At 46.7% G+C, this 17,128-nt stretch overlaps 1 protein-coding gene across 1 annotated transcript; it reads right to left on the bottom strand.

Moving 5' to 3' along the window:
• Positions 1–10,850: 10,850 nt before the first annotated feature.
• Positions 10,851–14,956, bottom strand: LOC118595485 (zinc finger and SCAN domain-containing protein 5B-like). The gene is given in 4 exon segments (XM_036206089.1): positions 10,851–11,061; positions 11,063–11,497; positions 13,709–13,884; positions 14,597–14,956. Coding segments are annotated over 4 exon segments (1,182 nt in total).
• Positions 14,957–17,128: the final 2,172 nt, after the last annotated feature.

Here is a 17,128-nt window from a genome sequence, read left to right as displayed (position 1 = left end):
TGAAAAGAAAAAGAGTATATATGTGCAGTCTAAGTATCTCCCCCACATACTTATCAATTCCAAGAAGGGAAATAATAACAGGTAGTGGAGAAACCTGGTTTTCCTAATGCTTAGCCAAGAGATCAGAGGACATCATAGGCAAGAGACAAACCATTATCAATCACTTGGCTGTAACTCCCCAATGAGGGCACACTGTGACTGCAGTATCTTCTTGCCCCAAATGCATCACCTCAGTCTAATAATGGGAAAACCTCAGGGAAAGTCAGTCTAGGAGACATTCTGAGACCAGTCGGCCAGAATCACTTAAATGAAGTTCATAAAAGACAGGAAAAGACCGATGACTCAGAAGAGGGGCAAGCGAGATGACTCAGCAGGTAAAGGTACTGTCCCCACCAAAACCCGACGATCTGGGTTCGATCCTGGGATTCACATGGTGGAAGGAGAGAACCAACTCCTATAAGCTGTCTTCTGACCTTCACACACATAGACAGACAGACAGATAGATAGATGGTAGATAGGTAGGTAGATAGATAGATAGATGATAGATAATAGGTAGGTAGGTAGGTAGGTAGATAGATAGATAGATAGATAGATAGATAGATGATAGGTGATAGATAGATAGATAGATAGATAGATGATAGGTGATAGATAGATAGATAGATAGATAGATGATAGATGATAGATAGATAGATGATAGATGATAGATAGATAGATAAATAGATGATAGATAGATAGATAGATAGATGATAGATAGATGATAGATAAATAGATAGATAGATAGATAGATAGATAGATAGATAGATGATAGATAGATAGATGATAGATGATAGATAGATAGATGATAGGTAGGTAGATAGACGATAGATGGCAGACAGATAGATTCAACTTTTGAAATAGGAGAAGAGGAAGGAAAGAAAGAAGGGGAAAGAGAAGGAGGAAGAAGTAACCATACACCTCATATGACCCCAGTAACCTGTATTTTCTGGTCCCAACATTCTCTTGTTACTCGAACCTTCCCTCACCCACCATGCTGTCGTTCTACCACTATCTTTCTGCCACACTGACTATTCTCAGAGCCTCGAAAGCACTCGGTGTCTCCAAGCCCACCATCTTTCCGCACACGCGCTCCCGTCTCCGGAAATAATGTGTAACCACTTTCGCTGGCTAGCTCCAGCTTCTTGCCGAGCCTTGTCTCAAACGTCACTCTTCCGGAACGGTCTTACCTCCAGCTCCCTACTGGGATGTGGTTATCTGCTCATCGCGAGGATCACATCGAGATAGAGTTATGCCCGCCTCTCCCCAACTCTATTCCCAGCGCTGACTACAAACTAGAACTGAAAGCATTTCGTGCCCTTTCATGACAGGGCTTCAGTCTTTCCAGTGTAGCCTCTGGCATCTCTGACACTCTGGCCAGAGGGCTGGTGACTCCCAGCACTACACAAATTATCTATCTCTGCAGTGACACAGAGCAGTCCAGGGTCTCTGTGTAAAGGACTGGCGTCTGCCTTTCACCCTGGCTACAGGGCTGGTGACTCCACCACTACACAAATGTCATCTCTGCAATGACACAAAGCTGTCCAGGAGAGCCTGTGACTAACGAGTAGCAGAGGAGGACAAGAAGCCTTATGAGAACCAGACAGTATGCTCATCTCCAGGGGTAAGCCACCTGCAAGGGATCTTCAGAGCAGGACCACCAACCTAGGATTCATGAAGACATCCTGTCTCCAATGGCAAATCCCCAAACCTGGGACTGGTGTAGACACGAGGGGTAAGGCCACCAACTAGAATCTCATGAAGCCACCAGTATCTTGAAGGGCAAGACCAACAACCCAGGACTCTCGCAGCCATCTCCACAAGGGAAAAGAGAAGGAACTGCCTAAGTCCAAAGCAAGGAAGCCTGTGGTAGAACTCAGAAATGCTATTGAACCCAGCCTCAGTGGCCTCCCCATCCTAAGACGCCATGGAGAAGAGGTGAGGGGTGGGTGGAAGCCTTACCTTCACGAGGAATGCAGGCCTCTGTCAGGCCCAGGAAAAGGAGGACCACCAGGGACCTCTTCAGAAATGGCTCCAATCTGCACATAGTGGGGCCTGGACAGGGTACCTGGTCTTCTCCTTCAAGGCTCAAGAGGACTCTGGTCACTCACTGCTCTCCTGGCCTCTGAAGGCAAAATTCACTGCCTACACATGCCCTCCAGGTACCTGGAGGCAGTCAGCTGGTGAGACCGTTGCCCACGCCACCAGCTGCTGGCCCAGCAACTGCCCCTCTCCACTAGCACCTGATATTTATCTCAAAGCAACACTCTATGATGATGACATGTTGTACCCACTTGCTTGTTTTCCTGTGGCCCAAATGTAACATCTTGTTTGGTGACATTTGTAGCTGACAGTGACTTTTGCATTTTAATTTTAATTTTTTAACAGTTGTCATGATATTTTATTTGTATGTTAATAAATAAAGTTTGCCCAGCTAGCTCAGTGTGGGTGTTTTACCTACATATGTTTGTATATCACATGCATTCAGAACCCTCAGAGGCCAGAAGAGGTTGTCAGCTCTATGGCACCAGAGTTAGGATGGTTGTGAACCACCATGTGGATGCTGGGAATCGAACCCAGGTCCTCTGGAAGAGCAGCCAGCGCTCTTAACCACTGAGCCATCTCTCCAGCCCCTACTGGGTTGGTTGTTTTTGTTTTGAGACAGGATCTCATTTTGTATTCCGGGCTAGACTCAAACCCATGGTGATCCTCCTGCCTCAGTGCCGCAAGTTTTGGAATTCTAGTCATGTGCTACCACACCAAGAACAATTTTTTTGTTTGTTTGTTTTGAGGCAAGGCCTCACACAGCCCAACCTAGCCTGGAATTCACTGTGTCACTGAAAATGACCTTAAGCTTCTGCCCCTGATTCTCCAGTGTTTGGATGACAGACGTCACCACCACACCCAGTTTATGTGGTTCTGGGGACCGAACCCAGGCGAGCACTAAGCATTCTATCATCCAAGCTAGACCTGGTCTCTTATTTCTGTTTTACATTTTTTGTTTGTTTGTTTGTTTGCTTGCTTGCTTTGAGCGGTGTTGTGGATGTGTGCACATTCAGACAAGGGCACGTGGATGGCCCAGGCTCCTCTTTTTGTATGCTTTTAAGAGAGGTTCTTGCTTTGTGGCCCAGACAAACCGTGAGTTTAAGACCCTCAGCCTCCCAGTTTCTGAGATGACATACAAACATCACCCTATCTGGCTGCAAAGTAATAATGAGGGAATTCTCTTGGTGGAGAATGGACACGTGTAGTTCAGATGGACTGGGAGATGATGTGAGCATCTCTGAAAACCACAGCAGAGCTGAGTGTGCCAGTTCATTACTGGGGACGCTGAGGCAGGAGGATCACAGGTTCCCAAGTCCCAGGCAGATCTGGCCTGTGTAGTGGGGGAGGGAGGGAGGGAGGGAGGGAGGGAGGGAGGGAGGGAGGGAGGGAGGGAAAGAGAAGAGGAAAGAGACCTCAGCAGGGGTGTTTGTCATCCCCACCAGCCTGGGAGGTCTTCAAAGGCAAGGACTCTTCTCACACTATCCCTAATGCCAACACAATGCCTGCTCCACAAAAGGAACTTGGTAGTTGACTGAAGGCGTGTGCGACCCAAGCGTCCGAATGTTACTCGTGGAAAAGGTAGGGCTGACTGACTTCAAGTGCTCGCCCTGCTCCTGCGGTGGGATGGGACTGGCTGAGTTTGCTTTCTGTTTCAGTCTGTGATAAAAACAGACTAAAAACATCTTGAAGAGGAAAGGGTTTATCTGGAGTTCAGGTTCCAGTCGGAGATCAAACGTCTAAAGGAAGTCGGGGCAGCAACTTACGGCAGGGAACTGAAGCAGAGACCGTGAAGAAAATTGCCTACTGGTTTACTCCCCCATGGCTTGCTCAGCCTGCTTACCACTACAACCCAGGACCATCTGCCTGGGGGTAGCACCGCCCGCAGTGGGCTGCTCCCTCTGACATCAATCACTAGTCAAGAAGCCGCTCCCCATAGACTTGCCTACTGATGGAGGCGTTTTCTCAAATGAGGTAGCTCTTCCCAGGTGACTCTAGTGTGTGCGGAGTTGATGAGAAACCCAAGCCACGCAAGCGCTGAGGGTCAGAGGAGGAGGGCATCTGGGCAGCTGCCAAGGACTCCCAGAGCCTCCCTGGGGCTCTGTCTCCCATCAGGCAGTGACGTCGGGCAAGGGACAGTGTCAGAGGTGGGGAAGCCCTTGAGCGCCTTGGGAACCAGCGCCTTGGCTCTGCTACCAGTGATCCTTGTCGCCCTGGCAGGACACTGTGGGCCCCATCCTGGTGAGCCCTCGTTCTGTGTCCTCCCCCGGGTTGGTCTCTGCCACCCCTTTGTTCTCCCAGCCCCAGGCAGTGTCTGCTCCTGGGAGTCTACCAGCCCAAATCCCCTCCAGTCTCTTACTCCTGCTAACCCCGCCCCCGTTCAAACGCGGGGACCCTTCCCACCTCTTCCTTTGGTCCTTCCCCGATCTGAGACGTCTTGCTCTCTCTGCACTCTGAACACTGGGCTGATAGAACCCTCTGCAAGCCAGCAGGGCGTTCGTTCATGAAACTGTCTCAAAAGAGGAGAGGGAGAGGGAGAAGGGGAGAAGAAGAGAAGAAGAAAAAAGGGGCACAGGAGGGGAGGGGAGGGGAGAGAAAGAAGAAAGTGGGGGAGAACACAGGGGGGGAGGGGAGAGGAGCAGAGGAAGGCAGAGCAGAGGACCTCTATTGCTGACTGAGGTGTCTACCCTGGGCCTTAAACTGGGGTATCCCTTGTCTCTGGCACCTTGACTGACAAGCTCTCCCTCCACCTCAGGCCACCCTTCCATCTCCAATCTGCCTTTAAGCGGCGGTTCTCAGTCTTCCTAACGCCGCGACCCTTTAACACAGTTCCTCATGTTGTGGTGACCCCACCCCACCCGCAACCATGAAATCATTTGCGTTGCGACTTCGTAACTGTCATTTTTCTGTCATGAATCATAATGTAAATATCAGATTATGACACCCCCCCCCAGGGTCACGGCCCACGGGTTGAGAAGCACTGCTTTAGGGGCTTTCCCACCACTGTCTTGATTTTCTTTGTGGCCATCTGAGACTCCAACAAAAACTCGTGCCTTCCACCGCTCCAGCGACGTCAGACTCTTTCTCTACACCCACTATCCTTGTCTTGCTCGGGACACCGGCATCGCAGGACACCGTTGTCCTGTGATGCAGGCACCGTGTCCATTCAGAGTGACCCCCACTTCCTGGTTGTTTCCTACTAGGGCCAGGGAAAGTTATATTCAGAGATGGGAGCACAGTAGCCTGATACACGCGTGCGGCGTGAGGAACTCAGAGGCTGCGAGACGCATTGTTTAGTGGTGTGTGTGTGTTGCGGGTGTGTGTGTGTGTGTGTGTGTGTGTGTGTTTGCGCCTAGGAAGTGCAAGTGAAGGAGCTGAACTGCCACAAGGGGGCGTCTGTGTGCACAACGCAAACTAAATAGTGTCCTAGGCTAAACTGTCTCCTAGACTCCCTGCCTGAGGCAGAAGGGAGGGGACAAATGAGAACTAAGTATCATATGTGCGAAGAGGCCATGATAAAACTCATCACTCTGGCCACCCGGTGGTGGCGCACACCTTTAATCACAGCGCTCAGAGAGGCAGAGGCAGTTGGATCTCTGTGAGTTCAAGGACAGCCTGGGCTACACAGAGAGACTCTGTCTTGAAAAAGCAATAAACAAACAAAACAACCCATTACTCTGTATGCTAACCTACAAAATGAATTTCAAATATATGTATATATATGTATATTATATAATGCATATATACATATTATGTTCATATCATGTGTGCAATTCCACATCCTCAGATTCAGCCAACTTCAAATGGTTAAATGTTTGAAGGAAAAAAAAATGCACCAAGGCTGGGTGGGAGGTGGCTCATCGGGTAAGAGCACATACAAATGTGAGAACCTTTACTCTAGTCTCCAGAGCCTTCCAAAGAAGCTGGGCATGGTCACAGCCACCTGTACCCCCCAGCGTTGTTGGGGATGCATGGAGAAAGAACAGTGGCCGGAGCTTGCTGGCTGCCAGCTAGTACCATGTCCAAGGAGAGCTCCTGCCTCAAAAGAATAATGTGGAGAGAGTGATGGAGCAGATCACCACACACACACACACACACACACACACACACACACACACCTACATCTGTATTGAACGTCAGACTTCTTGTCACATCACTTCTTCAACAATAGTGTAATAGTTGCATAGAATTTCGTTGCATCGGCTGTTATAAGTGATTTGAGGTGGTTTTTTTTTTTTTAATTTTGGTTTTTCTTTTTTCTTTCTTTCTTTTTCCAGAGCTGAGGACCGAACCCAGGGCCTTGCGCTTGCTAGGCAAGTGCTCTACCACTGAGCTAAATCCTCAACCCCTGGTTTTGGTTTTTTGAGACAAAGTTTCTCTGTGTAGCCCTTGCTGTCCTAGAACTCTCTATGTAGACCAGGCTTGCCTTGAACTCACAGAGATCCCCCTGCCTCTCCCTCCTCCCCCAGCGATGGGATTAAAGCGTGCACCACCACTGCCTGGCCTTGAGGTGATTTAATATGAGATTATGCATAGATTATATGCAAATTGGGACACTTTTTTAATAAGGAATTTGAGCATCCATAGATTGTGGTTTTTAGAAGCAGATGTTTGAACTACTTACTCTCCCATGAATCCTAAGGGACAGTTGTTACGTGTGTCTATATTTTTTATGCACACAAATGTAGATATTTATACATACACAGAAAAATCTTTAAAAGCCACCATCAGTATTAAAATTATGTCACTAGAGTCAGGAAGAGTGGAGCCTGCCTGTAAACCTAGCACTGGGAAGGTGGAGGTAGTAGAATCAGGAGTTCAAAGCCTGACTTGGCGACATAGCCAGTGAGAGGCCAACCTGAGCTATAGGAGACCTGGTTTAAAAACAAGACACAACTGTAGGCCAGTGCGATGGCTCATCAGGGAAAGGCGTTTTCTGCCAAGACAGGCAACCGAAGCTCTAGTCTCTGAACCCACACGGTGAATATAGAGAGAGCTGACTCCTGGAAAAATGTCTTTTCTGACTTTCACATGGACAGGGTGGTGAATGCACTTGTGCATGGTAAAAACTAACAAAGAAAAAAACAATAAAAAATAACCCCTGTAAATAAAATGGTGGGATTGGGGACAATATAAAGATTCTCCATTGTCCTTTCTCTGTGTTATCAAGTTTGATGAACACGTGTGTATTCTCTTTAGATCAGCCACAGGCAAAAATCACTTTTTAAATTAACAAGCACTGAGTAAAGGCAGGCCACCCTCGGGGGCCAGCAATTGACAAATGATGTTTTCCAGTTCCGAGTTAACTTTCTGGTGCTAATTTAAAACTGCAGCTGGCAGGAACTGAGCTTCTCTCCCCCGGGGCTCATTAAAAGTGGTGTTAGGAGCTCCCACAGGGACTCTGGACAACTCTTATGCCATGGGATCTTTGTGGCCAATTTACTCCACCCATCTTGTGCTGGCACACAAAAACACAAGCACCAAAGAGAAAAAAAAAATAGCCTTGAGTTTGGCAGGATTTGGGAATAAAGCAATTTGAACCAATTCAAGAGTTCAACTCTGAAATAGCTAGTGAGTGTTGCCGTGTTGTGCTGGGGACTAATTAGCCAGCTGGCCAGCGTGCACCAAAGATGTTTTGACGTTGTGTTCTTTCTTCTGCTGTTTGCCTGATGACAGGAGCCACTGCTAAAGTTTCTTCATTCTCTGTGGCTACATCTGCGGGGAAGGACACGTCTGATCCCCACTCCCCTATGAGCAGTGCTTTCAGTGGGCTCTTGAGCACACTTAATTGGCATTCTTGGAGACACTGTTTTACATGTTGGGGGTGTGATTGTTTTTTTTCCTGCTCACTAACTATTCATCGAGAAACTTTGTAATTGAAATGCCAGTGGTGGCTCTGCCAGATGGCCCAGTGGGGAAAGGCACTTGGTCCCACGCATGATGAAACCTGAGTTCCATCCCCAGGACCTGAAGGATGGTAAGAGAGACCAATGCCAGTGGGTTGTCCACTGCCCTCCATGTGGGTGTATATGCACAAGGTATAGACACGCACAAATAAATGGATATACAAAAATTCTAGTAAATTAGTTTTCCTGTTTCCAATGACATAAACTAAGACAGATGAGAAAGCACAGATCTCCCTGTAGATGACTCTGTATGACTTTCTCTCGTCTCGACATGGTGTGCTATAGACATTTCTGGGTGTACCATACATCCGGTTGGCTAGCTAGCTTTTGAAAAAATTCAGTTATCAATACGTTACAAATAAATACCTCAGATTAGTATATGAAGCTGTTATTTTATTTATTTATTTATTTTTGAGCTGAGGATTGAACCCAGGGCCTTGCACTCTACCACTGAGCTCAATCCCCAACCCAAAGCTCTTATTCTTTAGTGGGCACTAAGTCATGCTTGGATGGGGACTGAAGCTCTGATGTTGCTATCTCACAATGGGAGAAAGGGCTTTGAAAGTGTCCACTGTAATGACAGATGCTGGAGGAGGACACTTTGAACACTGGGCAATGCGTGCATGCATTGAAGTAGTACATGGTACCCAATAAAGAGAATTTGTGTATATCTGTTAAAGATGAGGGCTGCAGAGAGGGCACAGGTGCTGAAGAGCACTGGCTCTCCTTACAGAGGACCTGGGTTCAATTCTCTGCACCCACCTGACAACTCACAACCGTCTATAACTCCAGTTGCAGGGCATCCAACACCCTCTTCTGGCCTCCAAGGGCACTACAGGTAAAACCCCCATAACCATAAATAAAAATTAAAGAAAAAATTGGGGCTGGAGAGATGACTCAGTATTTAAGAGCATATACTCCACTTGCAGAATACCTGAGCTGGATTCCCCCATCACCCACAATGGTGGCTTGCTTGCAATTTCAGCTCCAGGAGATCCAACATCCTTTTCTGGCCTCTCTGGGTCACTATAGTCTCATACACACATCCCACTGTCCCCCAGCCCTCAACCACCACACACATATACACAATATTTAAAATAAAAACTTTTAAATGCATAAGCCAGGCATGGTAGGACTTGGGAGGAAAGGGCAGAATGGTTAGGATTTCAAATCAATCCTCAGCTGTGAGGAGAATTTCATGCCAGCCTGGGCTACATGAGAACATGTCTCAAAAAAATATAATATTGGAAAAACAAGCTATGCCTGATGTCACAGGTCTGTAATCCTAGCTACTAAGGAGACTGAGGTATGAAGATCCTAAATTCAAGACCAGCCTGGACTATAATGAGTTCCAGGACCCTGTCCCAAAATTAAAAAAAAAAAAAATGTGACTCAGCAGGAGTATTCTTGTCCAGAATCCAGTGAGGGGCTGGAGGCCTGACTCAATGGCAGAGCGCTCGTTTTATCAGCTAGAATGCATTCCCTCAGGCTGGAGACTGGGCTCAGGCCTTAAGAGCACTCACAGCTCTTGTGGGGAATCAAGGTTTCATTCCCAGCAACCACAGGATGGCTCACAACGACCTACGACAGCAGCTGCAGGAGATCTGATGCCTTATTCTGACCACCACAGGCACACCCACAGTGCACAAGGCACATAAAACAAGAAATAAATCTGAAAACATTAAGAAAAGCATTCCTTTGTTTGAATCATTGGACGGTTGTAGCATTATCTAGTCAAAGCTGAACCAGCCTGCCCCACAGGTCAGAGAAGGGCCTTTGCTTCCACCTGCTGGACATTTTCCATAACAATGACACATGATCACTTAACACATAAAAAGACAAAACTTTAAATTTATGTTGTATGTCATGGCTCAAATCTGTAATCCCAGAACTCCAGATGTTGAGGCAGGAGGTGGTGATTTCAAGGTTAGCCTGGAAAACAAAGTGAGATTCTGCCTGAAAAAGTTTTTTGAGCTCTACATTGTGGGTATTATGTTCAAGCCTGTAATCCCAGAACTCGGAAGACAGAGGCAGGAGACTAGCCCATGACCATCCTGAGCTATATCGTTCCAAGTCAGTCAATGCTACATATCAATACCGTATCTCAAAAAGAAAAAGAAAAGGAAGGTCTGTCAGTGGTGGTACATGAAGTTAATCCCAGCACTCGGGAAGCAGAGCCAGGCAGAACTCTGTGAGTTTGATGCCAGCCTGGTCTTCAGAGCAAGGTCCAGGACAGGCACCAAAACTACAGAGAGAAACCCTGTTTCAAAAAACCAAAATGAAAATAAATAATCATAATAATAGTGGTAATGGTGACATACACACAACTATAAAAGTGTTGTCCTTGGCCAGATACCAAGTAATTTATTGGAAAATCACATTTTACAGTGTTATAAGGAGACAAACATCACTCCCATTTTGTGACTAAATATGACAACTTGAGAATAACAGCACCAAGTAAAAACAAAAGTGTAACAAAAGCCTGCCAAGGAAGGGACATCAACACTCTGGGCAGAAGTATGAGTCCCATCACAAGTTCATGGCCAAACTGGGATACATAAACCAGCTGTCTCCTGAGTTTCAAGCTAGTCTGATGTACATAGTGAGTTTCCAGTACAGCGAGTGACATATAGTGAGATCCTGTTTCAAAAACACACACGCGCGCGCGCGCGCGCACACACACACACACACACACACACACACACACACACACACACACACACACACCAGTGGGGCATAGTGAAACAGAACAATCCTCAGACCTTCAAGGGATGAGACATCCCTTTAAGTGCTCCCAAGGTGTTGCGATGTAACAAGGGTAACCTAGCAACAGTCTCTCTAGGAAAAGACTTCACTCTGGATACAGACTCACAAGGATGCCCTTCTTGAATGGATTTTCATGTGTTTTTTCAGAAGCCCCTGCTGTCTGAAGGCCTTGTCACAGTCCTTACAACTATAAGGTCTTGAGTCGCTGTGGGTTTGTCGATGGACACTCAGGTTGCCCCTGTGGCTGAAGCATTTCCCACAGTGCTCACACTCATATGGCTTCTCCTTTGTGTGGGTCCTAAGGTGACCTCTTGCTGCAGATGGTGCACACATAAGGCTTTTCACCCCTGTGGATGCGCTGATGGACCCGAAGGTCTGAGGATTGCACAAACCCCTTTTTGCACACTCTGCACTCAAAGGGTCTCTCTCCTGTGTGAGACCTCTGGTGGATGATGAACTGAGACCTGTAAGGGAAGCTCTTCTTGCATTCACTGCACACAAACTGAGCCTGGCCGGCAAGATGGTCAACAGGCTCTACAGGTTGTAGGGAAGCAAGGCCTAGCTGCCCATCTTGTGTCTTGTCCACACAGGAGGCCCCTCCTTGACCAGTGGGAACCTTGTCTCCATTGGAACTAGAGAGACTCTGAAGATCTGTGTGTGCAGCTGAATCTCTTCTTTCCAGAACATGGGTGAACGGTGTGGCAGCATCTGTATTTGAATCTTCCTGGGGAATCTTCACATCTTTTCTTCTGACAGAATCTGATGGAAGGATGTCCACATTACAACACTTAAAATTTGAGAGTCCCTCTCAAAAATGGATTGCATTTATTTACTTGATTATGGAGGGAGGTGGCATCCTAAGAATGTGGAGGTCAGAGGAGAACTTTTGGGTTGGTTCTCTCCTGTCACGATGAGGGTCCTGAGAGGGTCACAGGAAGTTAGCTCTGTGGCCAGTGCCTTTCCCCACTAGGACACACAACACTTATTAAAGATCCCAATCATACCAGGCTCATTAGAGCTAAACTCTGTTGCTGGCTGGGGACATCCCATCAACATCTCAGGCCTGAGAGCTCAGCCTGTAGAATAGCTAGTGACAGAGGGGATGGGAGTGGGTGGTCAGCTTGCTCCCACAGGGAGAGAGTGCTGGGCAAGGAATAGTAAGTCCCCAGTCAGTTCCCACTTCTAATTCACCAGGATCCTGTGTCAGCTGAGGATCCTGAGGTGTCAACACAGAGGCCTCCTCCCTGTCCTATACAGAGTCACTCCCCAGGCTCTGCTTGGGTCTTGGGTTGTCCTGTTCTTTGCTCTCAGGAACTATATCCAGGAAAACTTCCTTTTTCTTGACAGAGAAATGAAGAATTATGGGTATGTGTTTGTTCAATGGAGAGGTAGAGCATAGACATCTGTCTCTACTGCATCTGGGGCACTCAGTGTAGGAATGTTCACACTTCCATGACCTTGACTCTACATGCAAAATGCCTCTCAACCTTGGTGCTATTAAGATTTGGGGCTAAGCTGGGCAGTGGTGGCACACGCCTGTAATCCCAGCACTCGGGAGGCAGAGGCAGGCAGATCTTTGTGAGTTCGAGGCCAGCCTGGTCTACCGAACGAGATCCAGGAAAGGCGCAAAATACCCAGAATAAACCCTGTCTCAAAAAAAAAAAAAAAAAATTGGGGGTAGCAACTTCTGGAGGCATCACCATCCCTGACCTCAAGCTCTACTATAGAGCTATAGTACTAAAAACAGGGCTGGAGAGATGGCTCAGTGGTTAAGAGCATTGGCTGCTCTTCCAGAGGTCCTGAGTTCAATTCCCAGCAACCACATGGTGGGTCATAACCATCTGTAATGGGATCTGGTGCCCTCTTCTGGCATGCAGGCAGAACACTGTATATATAATAAATAAATAAATCTTAAAAAATAAATAAATAAAATAAAAAAAATAAGAAGAGCTTGGTACTGGTATGAAAACTGACATACAGACCAATGGAATCGAATTGAAGACCCTGACATTAATCCACCCACATATAAACACCTGATTTTTGACAAGCCAAAAATATACAATGGAAAAAAGAAATCTTCAACAAATGGTGCTGGCATACTGGATGTCAATATGTAAAAGATTACAAATAGATCCATATCTGTCACCATGAATAGCACTCAAGTCCAAGTGGATCAAAGACCTCAACATAAATCCAGTTACACTGAACTTGATAGAAGAGAAAGTAGGAAGTACTCTTGAGCACATTGATCCTGGCCTCACACATTTACTGTGGAAGAGAGAGTCTCACTGTGAAACCTTAGCTGGCCTTGAACTCAGAGACACTGCCAGATTCAGCCTCCTCAGAGCTGAATTCTTTCCTTTAAAAAAGTATGTATTCACTTATTTATCTATTCATTTTATATCCACAAGAGAGTTTCCCTTCCTTCCTCTCCTACCACCCCCTAAATCTTCCTTCCCTTTATTAGGAACAGGGCAGACCTCCCACTGATACAAAGCACGGGATCTCACCTGACTAAGCACCTCCCCATGTATTCAGGCTGGGCAAGGCAACCCAGTAGGAGGAATAGGTCCCCAAAAGCCAGTAAAAGTCAGAGACAGCCCCTGCTCCCAGTGCACAGAGTCCCACAAGAAGACCAGGCTATGCAGAGGTCTAGTCAGTCCCAGGAAGTTTGCAGCCAACATGACTGAAGAAAAAAATGTCAATGTAATGATGCCTAACAATATTCTGCTATACTCCTAGGTTCATAGCTATCCCAAGTGTCTCAGAGGCTTTCTCCATACTCAATGCTAAGCTTTACTGCAGACAGGTAGATGGACCGGATTTCTGCCCAACAACGTCAAGGCCAGGGTGTGTACATCTACACTGTGTGCCCAACCCCAACCCTCACCAGATCTCCCAAAAACTCTGGTCTTCTAGTTCTTCTTCCAAATCCCCCAAGAGATACTGTCAAGACTCACCTGCCTGGTGATAGCTCTTCAGTCTCTGATGGGTTCTTCAGCACTGGGGTGGCCTTGCCTCTGTTGAGAGGATCCTGGGACAATTCCACAGCATCCTTTTGATGCTCCTTGGCCTCTGCCTTCCCAACAACGGGATCCTGAAGGAGGTATAATTGTCCTTGGGAGCGGATTATGGACTGTGGGGGAAAGGGAACAGGATGAGCCCCTGTCTAAGGGCCTGGATGTACCTCCCACAGCACTGTTCCTAGGCTGATTCAGCAGAACAGCTTGACTTATTTGCAAATTTGTCTTCCAGGACATGCATTGTTTCCCAAAGTCATACTCAAGTACACAGGAAACTGAGGACCAATCTGGGCTACTTGAGACTCTGTCCAAAAAATAAGGGGTGAGGTGTGGGGGTTGGAGGACGGTTCAGAGATTAAGACCACTGACTGCTTTTCCAGAGGGCTTAGGTTCAACCCCCAGCATCCACAAGGTGGTGGCTCAGTGGCTCAGAACTGTCTGTAACTCCAGCTCTGAGGGGATCAGATGCACTTTTCTGGACTGCAAGAGCACCAGACACAGATTCAAGGGGAAAAAAACAGACAAAAGGAAACAAAAATAAAAACCAAAATAACAAGGCTTCTGCACTCTGATTCAAGATGAGCCTGTTAGCTTACAGTGTTTCTGATCTGCACAATTCCTTGGCTTCTAAGCCAAGTTAGTGTCCCACATTCACAAAGACAAAACCAGCCCATAAAGGTCCCCAGACATTGCCATTTATCACATAGCTAATCTCTCCTCTTTGGAGCCACTGACTAGGGCTGCACCCTCAGTGGGTTCTGCCTCCAGGTCACCGCAGCCCCAAGGCTGTCCTTTCCCTCAGCCCACAGCTGAGGCACTGCTTACCCAATGTTGTGGTTTCCCACCATCCCTCAGCAGCTTCTCTAACTCTTTGCAGCTCCTCACTCTGCTCTCCTTCACTAAGGCCTGCAGTTCTGGAGGCATGGAGATCATGAACTGCTCCAACACCAGTTGATCCAGCATCTCCTCCTTGCTATTCAGATCTGGTCTCAGCCATTGATAGCATAGCTCAGAGATCCTCTTCAGATCCTGGATGGGGTCCAACTGCTCAGAGGGCATAAAAGCTCTGAACTTCAAGTGCCAAACCTCAGGGTTGTAGTCTGGTTTTTCTGAATTCCTTTCCTGGGATGATAGTGATGGTGTCTGCTCTGATGGAAGGCTGTCTGATGGCAGGTTGGTAGCCATGTCTGCTGGGAATGTTCTCTGGTCTCTGACAAGTTGGAATTCTATGAGAGACTCCTGTCTCAACAGATGTACTTCTTTAGCACAGAGATGGGCTCTGTGTTGGTCCAGAAGCCTGGGAGGCAAGAAGGAACCAGATCAGTTTAACTCTGCTGCCTCCTAAATGTCTCCATTCCTTATAACATACACTCCGCTCAACACACTGGGACTGTTTAGTAAAGCAGAAATCAATCCATTCTATGGATCTGTAAGATGGCTCAGGTGTACAGGTGTCTCCAGCCAAGCCCAATGACCCCAGCTAAATCCCCTTGACCTACACAGTGGAAGGAGTAGCAGCTCTGACAAGCTGTCATCTGGTTTCCATGTATGAGACCTGGCACTGACCCCATCAGCAAGATAATTTTAAATAATAAAGCCGGGCGGTGGTGGCCACGCATTTATCCCAGCACTCTGGAGACAGAGGCAGGCGGATCTTTGTGAGTTTGAGGCCAGTCTGGTCTACAGAGTGAGATCCAGGAAAGGCACAAAGCTACATAGAGAAACCTGTCTCAGAAAAAAAAAAAACATAAACAAACAAACAAAAAAAACATACTTTGGGCTGGAGAGATAGCTTGGAGGTTAAAAGCACTGACTGCTCTTCAAGAGGTCCTGAGTTCAATTCCCAGTAACCACATGGTGGCTCACAACCATCTATAATGAGATCTGGTGCCCTCTTCTGGCCTGCAGTCATACATGCTGTATACATAACAAATCTTTAAAAGAAATTACTCTATTCCAGCTGTGTATTATGGACCATCTGTAATCCCAACCAAGGGAGAGGTAGAGCCTGATGCTGCCACAATTTTGAATCACCCTCGGTTATGTATGAAGTACCTAGTCTAAACACTTGAGGGCTACAAGGGACTCACTCTCAGAATCAAAGATCATGGCCCACACCTTTAATCCCTATACTTCAGAGGCAGAGACAGGAGGATCTCAGAGTTTGAGGCCAGCCTGGTATTCACAGTGAAACCCTGTCTCAAAAAACAAAAACAAAGATAAAACATATGGTTATGGTGGATTAACCCATAATCCCAGCACTGGAGACACTAAACAGGAAGGGTTGTTTGAAGCTAGCCTGGGCTACAGAGCAAAATTCAGTTTCAGAACACTGCTGTGGATATCGCTCTGTGTAAATAAAGTTCTGATTGGCCAGTGGCCAGGCAGGAAGTATAGGCGGGACAAGAGAGAAGAGAATTCTGGGAAGTAGAAGGCTGGGGAGACACCGCCAGCCGCCGCCATGAGAAGCAACATGTAAAGACACTGGTAAGCCACAAGCCATGTGGCAAAGTATAAACTAATAGAAATGGGTTAATTTAAGATAGAAAAAGTAGATAACAAGCAGCCTGCCATGGCCATACAGTTTATAAGCAATATAAGTTTCTGTGTGCTTTCTTGGTTGGGTCTGAGCGACTGTGGGACTGGCGGGTAAGAGAGATTTGTCCTGACTGTGGGCCGGGCAGGAAAACTCTAACTACAGAACACAGAAACAAATATATCGAAATTTACTCATCCTGGTCTTCCATCTCGTGTTCCCACACATGCTGGCTTTAATGACTCAATGGTTCCTTATCTGGTCTCCAAATGTGCACAGGTGGGGTCATTTCCACCACCTGCACACAGAAGTTACAGTATTTTTTGTCTTTTTTTTTTGTTGATTTTTGTTTGTTTGTTTGTTTGTTTTTGTTTTGTTTTTTGTTTTTGTTTTTTTACAGACAAGGTCTCAGTGTAGACCTGGCTGTCCTGGAACTTGTTCTGTTGACATGGGAGGCCCCGACTCAGAGATTCCCCACTGCTGGGATTAAAGGTGTGAGCGACCACACCTTCAGTGCCAGCATTTGGGAGGTGGAGGCAGGTAGATCTGTCAGTCCATGACCAGCAAGAGCTATGCAGTGAGAAAATGTCTCAAAAAACAATCAAAAAGCAAGTAGTAGAGTTGGTTCATTTTGGAGAAAAGACAAGGCACTTGGTATTTGAGAGTACTAATCTATATTTTCAAATAACAAAAAGCATTATTAAAATAAGAGTATCTGTGGGTTCGATGGCAGAAAAGCAAGCCTTAATTTTTTACTTGTTACTTAACATTTGAATGAAGCACATAGCTCACCATACACCAAATGTGGCTTGTAGTCCACT

This window comes from Onychomys torridus, chromosome 1, assembly GCF_903995425.1.
Source record: "Onychomys torridus chromosome 1, mOncTor1.1, whole genome shotgun sequence".
In the NCBI taxonomy this organism is placed as follows: domain Eukaryota; kingdom Metazoa; phylum Chordata; class Mammalia; order Rodentia; family Cricetidae; genus Onychomys; species Onychomys torridus.
This window is presented reverse-complemented; position numbering and strand designations above follow the sequence as displayed.